The sequence below is a fragment of the Chelon labrosus genome, assembly GCF_963514085.1.
Source record: "Chelon labrosus genome assembly, chromosome: 14".
NCBI classification, from domain to species: domain Eukaryota; kingdom Metazoa; phylum Chordata; class Actinopteri; order Mugiliformes; family Mugilidae; genus Chelon; species Chelon labrosus.
Genome location: NC_140347.1, coordinates 15,173,573 through 15,189,602, shown reverse-complemented (window position 1 = coordinate 15,189,602; position 16,030 = coordinate 15,173,573). Strand labels below are relative to the sequence as shown.

General features: G+C 40.7%; 1 protein-coding gene across 1 annotated transcript; it reads right to left on the bottom strand.

Moving 5' to 3' along the window:
- Window positions 1-12,244: 12,244 nt before the first annotated feature.
- Window positions 12,245-14,477, bottom strand: LOC311499348 (serotriflin-like; the record flags this gene model as incomplete). The annotated part of the gene is made up of 6 exons (XM_084560304.1): window positions 14,180-14,477; window positions 13,937-14,027; window positions 13,618-13,760; window positions 13,409-13,503; window positions 12,969-13,051; window positions 12,245-12,372 (listed from the first exon to the last, which is right to left on the bottom strand). Exons 1-6 carry the CDS (start codon window positions 14,336-14,338, stop codon window positions 12,245-12,247), a joined length of 699 nt encoding a protein of 232 aa, XP_084416430.1. The 5' UTR covers window positions 14,339-14,477.
- Between the last annotated feature and the right edge of the window lie 1,553 nt (window positions 14,478-16,030).

Genomic DNA, 16,030 nt, shown 5'->3' with positions numbered 1-16,030 from the left:
TATGAAACAGGATGACTCCATCTGCACAAGTAGAAAAAGACAAATGATTAGCGATCGAAACGGCAGTTAACACCGACAGCTTTTTTAGAATGCGTCTGTATTGCCGGAAAACAACAACAAGAACAGTTATCCCAACAATGGCGGCCAGCCAAAGTCTCACACAGGAATAACTACTATCGCTCTCATAATGATAGCGACCGAACAACTGTTGTTTGCAGTGTTCCCTGCAAACATTTCGACGTCTAATAAACGCTTTAATGTGTACAATTGTTCACGTTAAAGCGTCTGTAAACGTTAGCACGGTGGTTGTGTTCAAAAGCTAACGAGCTGATGGGAAAAGATGCAATGCTAACTGTAGCAACAACTGTTTATAAACAGTATAGATTAATACGACAAAGCTAAAACTGCAAACACTATAAATGAACATAAAGTTAACTAGGCAGTATGGGTTGACCGAACTTACCTGCAATTTAGTGAACGATGATTTAGACCAGCTGTAGTAGAGGTCGTAGCCTACGGTGCAGACTCGGCCATTGCTTCCACAGAAGAGGAACACCTGGGCCAATCGGAGCGGCTCTTGTATGTGATGACACAATGCCTCAGCCTGCTGTGGTAAAGCAGAGTTAAATGTCTAAAAAGTAGGCTTTGACTAAGTTTTTTATACTACCTGGAACTCTAAAGAAGTCAAATGCTTCCCATAACAAACTATGTGGCACTGACCCAAAAGCATTAGCCAGGTCTAAAAATACAACATGCAGGTCTCTCTTCTCTTGCTTTGCTAACTGAATTTGGTGCCAAATCATGCTGGTGTGCTCTAAGCATCCAGAGAAGCCGGGGATCCCAGCCTTTTGCACCGACGTATCAACTAGTCTGTTTTTCACCAAGTAACTGGACAACCTCTGTGCCACAACACTGAAGAAAATCTTCCCCTCAACATTAAGCAGACTAATTAGTCTAAACTGGCTTATTTCCAACGAGTCCCTCTCTTTGGGAATAAAAATCCCCCCTGCCCTGCGCCATGCCTTGGGAATAACCTGTTTCTTCCATACTACTTTCACCAATTTCCACAGGAACCTCAGCACATCTGGTGCACTCTTATACAGCCGGTAGGGGACCCCATTAGGTCCCGGGGCTGAAGAGGCTCTTGCACGTCTTACCACTTCTTGAACTTCTTTCCACCTTAGTGGGCTGTCATCACACTGGCTAACTATTTCACCAATAGGTGGAATATCAGAGGGTAGTGCCAACTTTCTAAACCTGTCCATATCTTTATGCACCTCCTCCAAGTACTCCTCAAGCTTCTCTTTTGGTACCGTAAGGCTACCATTCTTTTCCTTACTAAATAGTGACTTCACAAACCTAAATGGGTCCTTATAAAATGCTAATCTAGCTCGCTCTTTCCTTTTCCTATTTTTCCTAATGTTCTCCGCCCTTCTTAATGCTGCCAATCGCTTCCTAACATCTGCCTGTAAACAATCAATACCTTCCTTCTCTTCAACTGTAGCTTTCCTCCACTGCTTCTTAAGGAGTCTCCTCTCCTGTACGAGCCTATCGATCTCTTGCTGACGCCTGGATCTAACCACCTGTCCCTCTTGCTTCTTCTGTTTCTCAGCCACACCAAATCTTTCCTTACCATAACCATAAATAAGATCTCCCATTTTCTCCAACTTACTCTCCGCCGTCCCTTTAAGTCTACCTAGTACACTAACCAAATCGCTATTGATGTCCTCCCACTGCCTAATATCTGATGCACCTGGCCATTTGATCCTTGCTTTCTGACCGCTAATTTTCTCCCTTTTTGGCTGGCCTCTCTGTCTGCCTCAGTGCTTGCACCTGCCTCAACATTAGGGGTGCTGATGTCCTGCAAACTGTGGGTTAACTCCTGTCGCTGGACTTCAACCGACTGACTTAATGCACTTCTTAAGAAGTAGCTATCAATGCGGGGTCCCTGTGTTCCCTCTGCCAAACACTTTTTCCTCCCTTGGTGGATTCTGAGGCCCTTTACTGTTGTTATCTTTTGCCAGCCACACACACAAACCTGCTGCTTCTTTCCATCTCCATCTGAACTAGTAGCTTCCAGTAACGTGCCTTGCCTACTCTGTGTCAAATTCATTCCTGGGTCAAAAGCCGTGTCAGTCCAAACTGAGTCATCTTCCGCCCCTGCTCTCGCTGACTCTAGGGGTATTTTATCGTTAATCGTACTTGTAGCAAGTTAGGGTGTAGCAACCATGTGAAAAGACATGACGAAAGACATGATGAAAGACATGAAAGATGAAAGACATGATGAAAGACATGACGAAAGACATGATAAAAGACATGACGAAAGACATGACAAAAGGCATGTCGAGAGACATTCAATTTTAATTCAATTTTATATATAGCGTATATATAGCGTCAATAACAATACAAATCGTCTCAAGACGCTTTACAAAAACCCGGCCTGAAACCCCCAGAGCAAGCCTGAAGGCAACGGTGGCAAGGAAAAACTCCCTTTTAACAGGAAGAAACCTCGAGCAGAACCCAGCTCATATGGAGGGACCCATCTGCCTAAGGCCAGCCGGGTACAGACAGAAGAAAGAGAGAAGAGAACAGCAAAGAGAGAAGAGAAGAGAACAGCAAGATAAACATACATCTGTCATAGATACACATATCTGACTAAAGTGTACATGTGGAATCTTATGATACAAACTGATGATGTTACATGACAGTTTGAAAATGTAAGAGGAATCATAGGCAGGTTGGAGAATTGTTCATTCAGGTAGGAGTGGATAACTGCAGGATTCCATGAGGACTGGGCAGGCTGATGAGACCACGACAACAGATGTAGTATAGAGCTCCACAGGAAACACACCACTCCAGGCCAGAGATACTCACAAGAAGAGGGGGGAAGGGGGGGGGGGGGGGGGGGGGGGGGCACACACAGCAGTAAACATTCTACATAGTAATAGCACAGAATTGTATGACTAGTAGTATATAGGAAATTAGAGGGCAAGAGCTCTGTGCCAGAGAAAAGAAAGTGGAGGATGCGAGAGAGGAGAGAGAAGAAAGAAGGAGGACATGTGTTTGGTGCATCGTCCCCCAGCAGCCTAGGCCTATAGCAGCATAACTAAGGGATGGTTTAGTCCAGCCCTAACTATAAGCCTGATCAAAAAGGAAAGTCTTAAGCCTGACCTTAAAAATAGAGAGAGTGTCTGCCTCCCGAACCCAAACTGGGAGCTGGTTCCACAGGAGAGGAGCCTGATAGCTGAAAGCTCTACCTCCCATTCTACTTTTTGAAATTCTAGGAACCACAAGTAGGCCTGCACTTTCAGACCGAAGTGATCTGCTGGGATGATATGGTACAATAAGGTCGTTAAGATACGATGGAGCTAGGCCTTTAAGGGCCTTGTATGTAAGGAGGAGGATTTTAAATTCTATTCTAGACTTTAAAGGGAGCCAGTGAAGAGAAGCTAAAACTGGAGTAATATGATCTCTCTTGCTAATTCCTGTCAATGCTCTTGCTGCGGCATTTTGAATCAACTGGAGGCTTTTTAAAGAGCTATTTGGACAGCCAGACAGTAATGAATTACAATAATCCAGTCTGGACGACACAAATGCATGAACTAGTTTTTCAGCATCACTCTGAGACAGGATGTTCCTAATTTTGACGATATTACGCAGGTGAAAGAAGGCAGTCCTGGTCACTTGCTTTATGTGACATTTAAAGGACATATCCTCATCAAATATAACACCAAGGTTTTTTACAGTAGTACTGGAGGCCAAGGTAATGCCATCCAAAGACACCATGTGATTAGATAATGAATCTCTGAGATGCTTAGGACCGAATACAATAACTTCTGTTTTGTCTGAGTTTAAGAGTAGGAAATTACAGGTCATCCAAGCCTTTATGTCTTTAAGGCATGCTTGGAGTTTAACCAACTGATTAGTTTCATCTGGTTTCATAGATAAATATAGCTGGGTGTCGTCTGCATAGCAATGAAAGTTTATGCCATGTTTTCTAATAATCTTGCCTAATGGCAACATGTATAACGTGAAGAGTATTGGTCCTAGCACAGAACCCTGAGGAACTCCATAACTTACTTTTGTATAAGTAGAGGAATCATTATTGACATGAACAAACTGGAATCTGTCAGATAGATAGGATTCAAACCAGTCTAATGCAGTTCCTTTAATCTTGACCTCACTTTCAAGTCTCTGTAGTAAAATATTATGATCAATAGTGTCAAATGCAGCACTAAGATCTAGCAGAACAAGTATAGAGACAAGTCCACTGTCTGAAGCCATGAGGAGATCATTGGTAACTTTAACCAGAGCTGTTTCTGTACTATGATGAACTCTAAAACCTGACTGAAACTCTTCAAACAGACCATTCTTGTTTAAGTGGTCACACAACTGATTAGCAACAACTTTTTCTAGAATTTTGGAAATAAAAGGAAGGTTGGAGATTGGTCTATAGTTGGCTAAAACATCTGGATCTAGAGTGGCTTTCTTGAGTAAGGGCTTAATTACAGCAATCTTAAAAGACTGAGGCACATATCCTGTTAATAAAGATAAATTTATCTGGTTCAATATGGAGGTGTTAATTAATGGAAAAACTTCTTTGAGCAATTTAGTTGGGATTGGATCTAGAAGACAGGTTGATGGTTTAGATGCTGTAATTGTTGAAGAGAGCTCAAGAAGATCTACTGGGGAGAAGGATTCCAGATATTGATAAGGTCTTACAAAAGTTTCTAATGTCGCTGTACTTGCATCTTTAACAGCTGTTGGAAGGATGCCTTGAATATTTTCTCTAATGCCGACAATTTTATTAGTAAAGAAGCTCATGAAGTCATTACTACTGAGGGCTAAAGGAATAGATGGCTCAACAGAGCTGTGGCTCTTTGTCAGCCTGGCTACAGTGCTGAAAAGAAATCTGGGGTTGTTCTTGTTTTCTTCTATTAATGATGAATAATATGCTGTTCTAATACTACTGAGAGCTTTTTTATAAGTTGTTAAACTATCTTTCCAGGCTATGCGAGCTTCTTCAGAATTAGTGGAATGCCAAATTCTTTCTAGCTTTCGGACTGCCTGTTTTAAACAGCGCAACTGTGAATTATACCATGGAGCTAGCCTCCTCCTGTTTATGACCTTCTTTTTCAGAGGAGCAACTAAGTTTAAAGTTGAACTAAGCGATGCTGCAGTGCCATCGACAAAATAATCTATTAGTGCAGGGGTTAAATTGTGGTTGCTGTCGTTCACAACATTGGTACATGGCACTGAGGTAAATAAAGAAGGAATTAATTCTTTATATCTAGTTACAGCATTGTCAGACAAACATCTACTGTAATGAAATGTCTTTTCAGTTCCTGTGTAATCCATTATTGCAAATTCAAAGGTTATGAGGAAATGATCAGACAAAAGAGGGTTATGAGTAAATACTGTTAAACCTTCAGTTTCTATGCCATATGTTAGGACAAGATCTAAGGTGTGATTAAAACTGTGAGTTGATCCGTTAACATTCTGAGAAAAGCCAATTGAATCTAATAATGATGTAAATGAGGAGCTAAGGCTGTCACTGACAACATCAACATGGATGTTAAAGTCACCTACTATAATTACATTATCTGTTCTAAGAACTAAATCACATAAAAACTCAGAGAATTCAGCTAAAAACTCAGAATAAGGAGCAGGTGGGCGATACACCACAACAAAAATAATTGTTTTTTGTATTTTCTGGTCTGGATGGGGAAGACTAAGAGTAAGACTTTCAAATGAATTAAAGCTCTCCTTAGGTCTAGGATTAATAGATAAATCAGAGTGGAAGATTGCTGCCACTCCTCCTCCTCTACCTGTGCTTCTAGGAATATGATAATTACTATGACTGGGTGGAGTAGACTCATTTAAACTAACATATTTATCATCCTGTAGCCATGTTTCAGTCAAACTAAATAGATCAATCTGATGATCAGTTATCAGATCATTCACTAAAAGAGATTTAGATGAGAGAGATCTGACATTTAAAAGACCACATTTAATTTTCCTAGTCTTCTGTTCTACCAATGAACTTGTACTGATTTGTATCAGGTTCCTATGAGAAACTCCTCTGTTGTTATTTTTTGGTTTAAATAATCTGGGAGCAGACAGAACATCTATAGAGTTGATAGAGTTTAGGGTGTGAGACAGTCCTAGAGAAGCGGCAGAGAAGTGTGTAAGACTACAACATGGCGAAAGACATGACAAAAGACATGACGAAAGACATGACAGAAAACTTGACAGTTTGTGTGATTAAAAACATTGTTAACTGCACTCATGGAATAGGACAGAAAGGTCAGTGTTCTTTCAGTACCCTTTCAGGTCTGACTTTCAAAGTATATTCTGTGTCTCTCATCCATCAGGCTAAATCAAATGTGCAAAACTGTCAGAAGTTACAAATAGGTGTGTGTCCCTCCCTCAAAGGGGAGGTGTTCTGGTCATGTCTTTACTGCATGGCTTGAAACAGTAGTTAATGTTGTTCAGTGTGATCTTCGTATTTAATGGGATGTGAACAGTCTGGTTTATGATTTGGAAGAACAATCCATGTCGGTCTCTATGTACATTTGTTTTAAATGGCAGAACAATTACACACTTATATACATTTCAGTGGCATTGTGTACCAATGAAAAGCACACTCTTGTTGTCTTATTTCCCCCTACTGATTTTCTTCATTTACAGGATGTTTCATGTAGTCCAGTTTTTAGATGAGCAAAAGTCTGTGTCTGTGGTGCCACAGTCTTGGTACAGCGATGGAGCAACATATTGGTCATCATATAAAAGTGATTAAAAAATCAACAAAGCCACAAGATTAGCAGAGCAGCCAAGCCAACACTGGGCAAAACACGATGTCAGAGTGTTAAAGACACGTGGTAAAAAAAATAAAATAAATCTATTTTCCATTTCCAACTTTAGCTTTGTTAAGTACAGGTTGAAGGTAATTATTCACAATGTATTAAGTAATTTTGAGTTGATATGTCAGTAGTTATCAATTATCATAACCTTGTGTGAAATGATTAATACCTCTATATTTGGTTTAGTTTCTGTTTTTGAAAAACTTGAACATATATATATATATATATATATATATATATATATATATATATATATTACTTGGACCATTATTTTACGATGGTCACAATAAACACAAATCTAAATTTACATGTGATATATACATACATGCAGTAATAAGAGGCATGTTTAAGTGCAGATTTGGTCATGGTCATTCCTATGTTAACTCTCTAAATTGTTTATTTTAGATGATTATACGTCAGCTTGGCAGGCGATGAAGAAATCCTTGACCTGCCAAACACCAGAGCTTGACTCTGATCATGATGAAGGAGATGGCAACACAACGGCTTAAAAGGAAACGTAAACCAATGTAAGTCCAAATAGCTGTCAGATTTACTGTTGAAATTAAACATTTTCTTTGGTATTAATTAATATTTTCTTTGTATGAATAGCCACCGCTTGGGCGATACAGATGATGAAAGTGATCAGCCAGAGGTTCCTCAAAACAACCAGACCCAATCACCACAGCCTTCAAAATCCAATTCAAGTAAAACTCAGCAGTCCTCACCATGCCCTGCGCCACCAGTGCCATCGCCTTACCGATCATCACTTCCAGAGTCACCACCATTACTTCCAGCACCACCTGTGTCTTCTCCTCACTGGTCATCAACACTTAATGAGTCATTACCATCAATACTGCCACCAGTGTCCTCTCCTCGGGCATCTTATCCAAGGTAAGTGAAAAATGACTGTATTGTTTGTGTTTTGATTTATTGTTAAAAAAAAAGTACCGAATTATGTTTGTGTAGATTATGCCTTCAAACCACCAGTTCATGTCTCTCTTTGAACCCCATATCAAGATGCCAAATTCAACCTTCACATTGGTCGTCTCTGAGCCTAATTCAATCTCCTCATCGATCATCACACTTTGTGTCATCTCCTTACTGGTCATCATCACGCCCAGTGTCACCTCCTTATCATCGGATATCGCCTCGTCTAGTCTCACCTCCTCATCGGTCATCGCCATGCCCAGCCTTTTCATCATCACCATCGTCAAGCTCAATGCCATCCCCTCGTCGGTCATCAACCCGCCCGGTGTTATCTGCTCGTCAGCCATCACCAAGCTCACTGCCATCTCCTCATTGGTCATCGCCATCATCATGCCAAGTGCCACCTTCTCAGCCCCTCCTCATCCTCTGCACCCCACTCACAGTCATCCGTGTGGTCTCAAAACACTCCTGAACTCTTCAAGCCATCTTTGAGAGTGGGGCGATCAGGAATAGAGCAGATACCTTGCTCTGGTATGTTTCCATGACTGTACTTCCTAACTGCACATCAGCTTTAAAGTTTTGGTCACAATGATCATTACTTCTGTTGATCTGCAGATCTATCATTCCTCTTAAGATAATGTTGTGTTTGTGTGGGACAATAAATAAGTAACCTCGGCAAATAGCCTTTGTAGATAATGCCCATGCTTATTGGCTAAAATATTGTTTGATAAACACATGACAGAAAACCAAATACAGATGCTTCTCCACAAATACTTACTTCTCATGATCAACCTTTGGTTTTTAATCACTGGCACATCATTTAGTCCTCTACACAAAGTAATGTGTAACCTTTATGTGACATCTCTCTCTCTCTCTCAGCTGCTGAACTTCTCATCCTTAAACTGCTTGAACTGATTGCAATGGTCAACTTGATTCCTGGGAGGATGGTTGATGAATGTACAACTGAAGTACCTGAAGGCATTCAGTTTCCCTTTGGCTCACTGGAGGAGGTGGAACACTTCGAGGAATGGCTGAAAGAACCGCACAATTCCTCACAGAAAAAGAACTTGGTATGAACTGATTTGTCCTAACATTTTAACCATTAGAGCCACCAGATGTTTAACACTATTCCTAGTCCTTCTCTTCACTCTTGGTGTAAAAGCTGACTAGCATCTTCTGCAGAATCTGGACTTTGAAACCCTTTCATTTCACATACTTTAAGGTGTAATTAGATAAACCTCCAAACCATTTTCATCTACAGAAAACCAGTGCTTTGAATAGTGTTGCTGATTGATCATGGTCCAAATCTAGATAGTGTAGTGCAAAGTATACAATCCGCACAGTATGCTAAAAATGTGCATTGCAGCTGCCCTTGATCGGTTGATAAACATTCTCTAAACTTTCAAGTCATTATATAACGACAAAAATGACAGGACATGTAATTTCTTGTTATAATTTGTCTTAATTTTTAATCTGGCCTGGGTTCCATTGGACAGGACATGAAGCATGTTACCTGGAACATCCTGTCACACAGTTTTTGTGACAGTGTGGCCAAGAAAATCTCTTGGAAGGGAGCAAATGGAAAGATGGCATTCAAACAGATGGCACTGAGAGCAGTACTTGCATGTGAGTACAGAATGCATAAACATGCCACTAGAAAAAGTTCAATTTGTGGAAAAAAGTTACGCAGGGTCTGAAAAAATCTACTTGCCCTGCCTAAGAGTTTTTTTTCCTGGCTTATAAACAGTGAACATACTCTGACATTAGCAATATTGTCAAACAAGTCAAACAAATAGTACCAAAACTGAAAATCTCTTGAAAATGTTACAAAACAAATAATGAGTGTGTCTTATGTGCGTTAGCATGTTTGATGTGTTTGCAGCGACGTACCGCACCTCCGCGAAATATCGTTGGCAGACAGTCTTTGTCCGGTCCACCACCACTCGTGTCGCCGTTATGTTGCACAGTGTTCCCGCCATACAGTCAATGGTTCCCATAGATGTTCCCACCCATTGACTGTATATACTAGTTCCCACCCATAGATATATATACTGACTAGATGTCGCCTTGGGCATCGAAGCATACGTCAACACCGCCGCCATCTTGAAGCGGGGATCTGAAGCGCCAAATTAGTTTTCCGCATTCAGATCAACTGTAAAGATGCCGGACTTTTGTGCTCCATATGGATGTTATATATGTTATATACTGTAGCCCAATCATTTAATAAGCTGTAGTAAATACTGGAAGATGTTTTCACACTACGTACGCACGTTATGTTTGTTTTGTGTTATGTAACCATTTTACGCTGGGTCATTGTATTGCAGGCTTGCTGATGTACAAAATAAACCAGTACAATTCAAATGTTTTAATTAACATGTATTTTTAAGTATGGATATCACACCATTGTAGCCATTTTGTATGCAGTAGGCTAGGCTAAGGTAAGTAACGATAGTTAATTTTAAGTTCACTGAAGTGGAAGAATAATAAACTTACACCTTTTGAAGTAGATTAATATCAAAAGCTTCAATTTTCTCTGGACTCGATCATAAATACGTGCAGTGGTGGACAGTAACGAAGTAAATTTACTTGAGTACTGTACTTAAGTACAGTTTTCGAGTATCTGTACTTTACTTGAGTATTATTTTTGGGGGATACTTTTACTTTCACTCCACTACATTTGAAGGACAAATATTGTACTTTTTACTCCACTACATTTCTGTTGATGCTCTCGTTACTCGCTCCTTTTGAGCTTACGTCGGCTGATTATTTTTTTTTTTTTTTTTTTTTTTTTTCAAAATTCTGAGAAAATAAACTGTTTCTGCTAATTCGCATATGGTTTGTCTTCGTCGTATTGCCGTACCTGTACTACGTCATGCCATACAATCCATACAATGCAGGAAGAAACTGGAGAAACACCTGGAGAAACTCCCACCGAGGACCCGTGGCCTTATCTCAAACCCATGTTTGAGATTTTTGCCACAAAAACTGATTCGTTTCAGTTTAAATGTTTGTTGTGCTTACCGAACAAATTATATCACGGCCTACAAGAACTCGTCTTCCAACCTGAAAAAGCACGTCGCGGTATGTAAAGTAGCTACTGACGTTAGCTTGCTTAACGTTTGTTAAATTGCTGATGAACATTTTAAACGTAATTGTATAAAAAGAGAGAGAGAGAGTCAGAGAGAGACAGAGAGAGAAGCTGTCTGCAAGAGAAAGAGTGAGGCTGTGGATTGTAGAGTGGATTGTATAATGACAATAAAGCTACTTTCCTTTCCTGTATTTCCTGAGATACTTTTTAAATACTTTTACTTAAGTATTTTTTTAAGCAAATACTTTAGTACTTTACTTAAGTAATATTTTGACTAAGCTACTTTTACTTGTATTGGAGTAATATTTGAAAAGGAGTATCTGTACTTTTACTCAAGTAGTGAAGGTGTGTACTCTGTCCACCTCTGAATACGTGTCTGTCAGTTGGAACAAACCAAAAAACTAAAAAATCATTTGCGATTTGGACGATTTATGATGATTTAATTTCTGCCTAGATTGACGCTAATGCATTAAAGGGGATTGGATCCCCGCGGCAAGATGGCGTCTCTATTGACGCATTTGTTCCAATGAGAAGCAGTAGTCAAGGCGACATCTAGTCAGTATATATATCTATGGTTCCCACCGTGGTTCCCATACTACTTTTCTTCTTCGTCTGTTTGTCTTCTTCTCTAGGCTAATAGCGTTTGCTGGCAGCTTTTAGGCTCATTACCGCCACCTGGATTGAAGTGAGGACTCGACTTTTTTCTCTTTTTTAATAGCTACTCACTCAGACGTATTTGCCGTATGACTGCGTGCACCGAAACGTGACGCCAGTACCGTGACACCGCGGGACGAATACATATACCGTTACACCCCTATAGTATAACCAAATAACAAAGCAGAAACAAATGGGACTGGACTTGTTGGGTTTCTTGTAGACGTCTCACCACTCATCTAAGTAGCTTCTTCAGTTCTGATGACCATACTTAGCAGTTGTATATAATACAGAAGAAGGATTAATTTCAATAAACTCTTGTATTTAATATTATATGGTAAATATGAACTTTCTTGAGAATTGTAAGCGGCTCATTTGTTTAATTTTTCATCCCTCCACACTCTGATTTATTTATTAACTGCTGCGAATTCATTTTAAAAACCATTTGGTGTGATTAAATACTTGCAGGAGGTATCTGAGAAGCCGTTTGGATGCCTTTCATTCTCGCAGATTAAATAACTGCATTTATCACTGGGCAGGTCAAACAGCCCGAGATATTAAACCTGAGGCGAGAAATTATTTACTTCCTCGCAGCACAAAGAGGTTGTGTTGCGGTATTGGGCGATTGAGTCGAGGACACAGGTTTTATAATGCTGTTCCTTTATTTAGACTGACTGATGAGTCAGAGCACATGTGGACATGTACATGGCGTTTAGATGATCTGGCTGGTGCACTTGCAGGAAGCGGGGCACCAAGAGGCCACGTTCGAATTGCTGCAGCCCCACTGGTTCTTCAGGTCGGGACAGTTGCTGTACTGGTCAGTGTAAGGACAGGGGTTGGCTGAGAGAGAACAGGAGAAGGAAGCATGTCAGCTGTAGCAGTGATGAGTAAATAATAAAGACCTTTGCTGAGGCAAAGTGGGCAGTTACCAAGTTGAACTCAGTCATTTGTGGACTTGCGCTTCAGAGGTTATTTGTGTCTTTAGGCACACATGAGCTGGTTGGTTGGGTTAAATCTCAATTAGTAAGGCCTAGTGATGTCTTACTAGCTTGATAATTACATTAAAAAAAAAAAAAACAGGAGGTATGGAGCAGAATGTTTCCTGCTTCCTTCTCTTTTTATGTAGCTTAGCATGTTAACCCAAATATATTTTCAAACCGCTTTGCAGAAATGCTCCAACTGTTCTGTTAAACCATTGTTAGACTTGATTTCATGTCATTTTTGCTAAATCAAACAGTGATTCATTGTAAATGCATCGCCCTTTTACCCTCTTGTTGTCAGCTAAATCAAATGAAACGCCCATTTCCCCCTCAGCTCTGCCTCTGAGGTTTCTTAATAAAACAACTAAAATGCATTCTCCACAGACTAATCATCTACTTTCATTGAAAGACAATGCAGCAAACATGGGATCTCCCAGCTTTTCATGTGTCACGTACTGCACAGTTTGTTGTCACAGGCGTTGGGGCAGTCGGCGCAGGAGGGTCCGGAGGTGTAGGGGCGAGCGTACTGGTAGTTTCCACTGTAATGTAGGCCAGACCATCAGATATTAAACACAACAGCAAAGACACCGACTATCAGCCCAAACATGGCTATCCCGTGTGAATGCAAAGCTCTTCCGAATGACTATTTAACGGCCACTCGGGGAGGTGTGGGAAGACGAATTAGATGCAAATTGCACTTTTCTCCTCATGACATGCACTGCAGAGCCTTTGTTCCATCCACTCTGTTATTTATGTTGAAAGAACTGCAGGCCAATCAGTTCATGATAATTTATCTGTATTTGAATAGCTTTTAGATTAGTTTATCGTGGAGTGCAATGTAAATAAAAGAAGAACAAATAAAGAAAATGAAGAGGCGTATTCTGTTCTGTACTTACGGGGGGCAGTAGTGGCAGACGTAGAAGTACTTGTACCGAGAGTTGGGGCAGTAGGCCATGGCACAGCCAATCTGGTTAGACTTGTACCAAACAACCTGTGCAGACACAAAAGAATAAATCAGTCTAATTCCAGTTTATAGCAATATTGTATTTCCTAAATGGGCGGTGGCCAGTTTGCATGTAAATGAGTCTTAATGTCTCTAATGGACCTGGGTGTAGTGTCCGACCACTCCTCCGTTCACAGATCCGACTCCGTACTTCCAGTCCTTCACTTCGTCGTACCATGACTGGATGGCGTTGGTCCAGGTGTTCTTGTAGCTGGACATGTACAGATTCTCTCCACAGCCGCTGGCTAAAGTTAAAGAGGAGGAGAGATGCGACTCAGACTCTGATTTCTTATATGGATTTCTTGTCCTTTTTGATATAAAATAGTCAAAACAAATCTAAACTAATTCTTTCGTGTGCATGTTGAGTGACAGTATGGAGGACCTTTTGTATTACATATCAAAAACAAGGGGGGAAACTCACTGCTGATCTTTCTGGCGCTCTCGGGGCTGTGTTTCATGGAGCACTTGCTGGCCCATCTCTGAGCATTTTTTGCAGCCTCGGTGTTCCAGCTCTGTGTGGAGCAGAGGGACAGAGTGGCCATTAAAGCAGCACATGCAGACAAGTACAACTGATTGATACGCTACAAGCTCTAACAAGCTATATTAACTGACAGTTCATGCTCAGAATCATTCAAAATGATGATATTAATGTTGAGCTCTATACCATTTTCAACATGTTGCGGGCAGTGGGCTGAACGCCCCTCCTCAGGGCATTATGCTTGTTCACGATCTCAGTTTGCTCTGTAGCAGTGGCTAGGACCATGCCTAAATGAATATATTTAAAGCAAAGAAACGACAAACAGTGAATAAATACACAGAACATTAGTGAAGATGTGAGAATTACCAACAACAAACACTCACCATCCTTCAGGGATGATTTTCAGAGATGAGAGGGGGAGAAAATAGAGGTTAATTTAACGCACAACAAATCCAAAAACAAGTCAAAAACGTACACAGAAGGTAATTTCCACATTAGGAGATAATACTTACTTCCAAGGGTTCAGACTGCGCCAAAGTGCCAGGCACCCGGAGGGCAGCGACGAGGCCCAAAGCACAAAGAAAAGACAAGGTGTACATGGCTGAGTCCTGTACTGTTAACCTCTAAGGACCAATGGTGTGATTTATATAGGCAGGACGGCACAGACACGTCAGAACTGGACAAACAAATTCAAGGGCATCCTAGTTTTCAAACAACCCAACTGAAAGATAGCACCTGTGAAGCGTCCTTGGGGGATGTAAGGAAAACCACAGGTTTATATTTACACTGTACAGCTGTGATAAAGGGTCCCTGCTGTACACTCTAAACACCCAGTAGTCACTTTAGCTATAGTAGCTCTAGTAGTAAACCTCTAAAATCTGATGCAGTTCTATACCACGCCTCAGCCATGAATTCTGCCATCATAAAGATAATGTAAAGTTAACGCACTATTAGCATGAGATTAACTATACTGAGAGGTGTTAAGTAATAGTAGAGTGCCGCCACTAACTACACAAAAGTTGCCACCAAAGATAAAGGTCACACACTCGAATATTTTGTTGGACCACCTTTAGCTTTGATTACACAAATTTGCATTTGATGTGGCATTGTTTCGATAAGCTTCTGCAATGTCACAAGATTTATTTCCATCCAGTGTTGCATTCATTTTTCTCTTCTTGTAAGATCTTGTATTGATGATGGGAGAGTCCGACCACTATGTAAAGCCTTCTCCAGCACATCCCAAAGATTCTCAATGGGGTTAAGGTCTGGACTGTGGTGGCCAATCCATAGGTGAAAATGATGTCTCATGCTCCCTGAACCACTCTTTCACAATTTGAGCCCGATGAATCTTGGCATTGTCCTCTTGGAATATGCTTGTGCCATCAGGGAAGAATAACCTGGTCATTCAGTATATTCAGGTAGTCAGCTGACCTCAGTCTTTGGGCAACATAATGTTTCTGAACCTAGACCTGAGCAACTGCAGCAACCCCAGATCATAGCACTGCCCCCACAGGCTTGTACAGTAGACACTAGGTATGATGGGTGCATCACTTCATCTGCCTCTCTTCTTACCCTGATGCCCCCATCACTCTGGAACAGCGTAAATCTGGACTCATCAGACCACATGACGTCAGTCTTGCTCCAACTCTTGGCACTGTAGTTTCTGAGTGAAATATTGCTTTACACTTAAATGAATCACTGTGGAGGAAGAAGTATCTACATCCTGAAAGAGTTTACTTTAAGATATGATCGTTACTACAAAAGATTAACAGTTCATTAGGTACACTACTGAAAATGAATGCATTCAAATAAAACGTTACTGCACTAAATCTTCATGAAGGTTAGGGATTCAGCATTAGTGTCAAAGACCTGAGAGAGCTGTTGATTACACTGTGTTTACATTTTGGAGACTGTTGAATGGTATTGTGTTGTACCGACACATGTTTAGTCAATGGGTTAGACTAAATAACAGAAACAAACAGAAACAAACAACAGAAATGATCACCCAGTTGTGTGTGAAGATTCTCAGTTATCTAG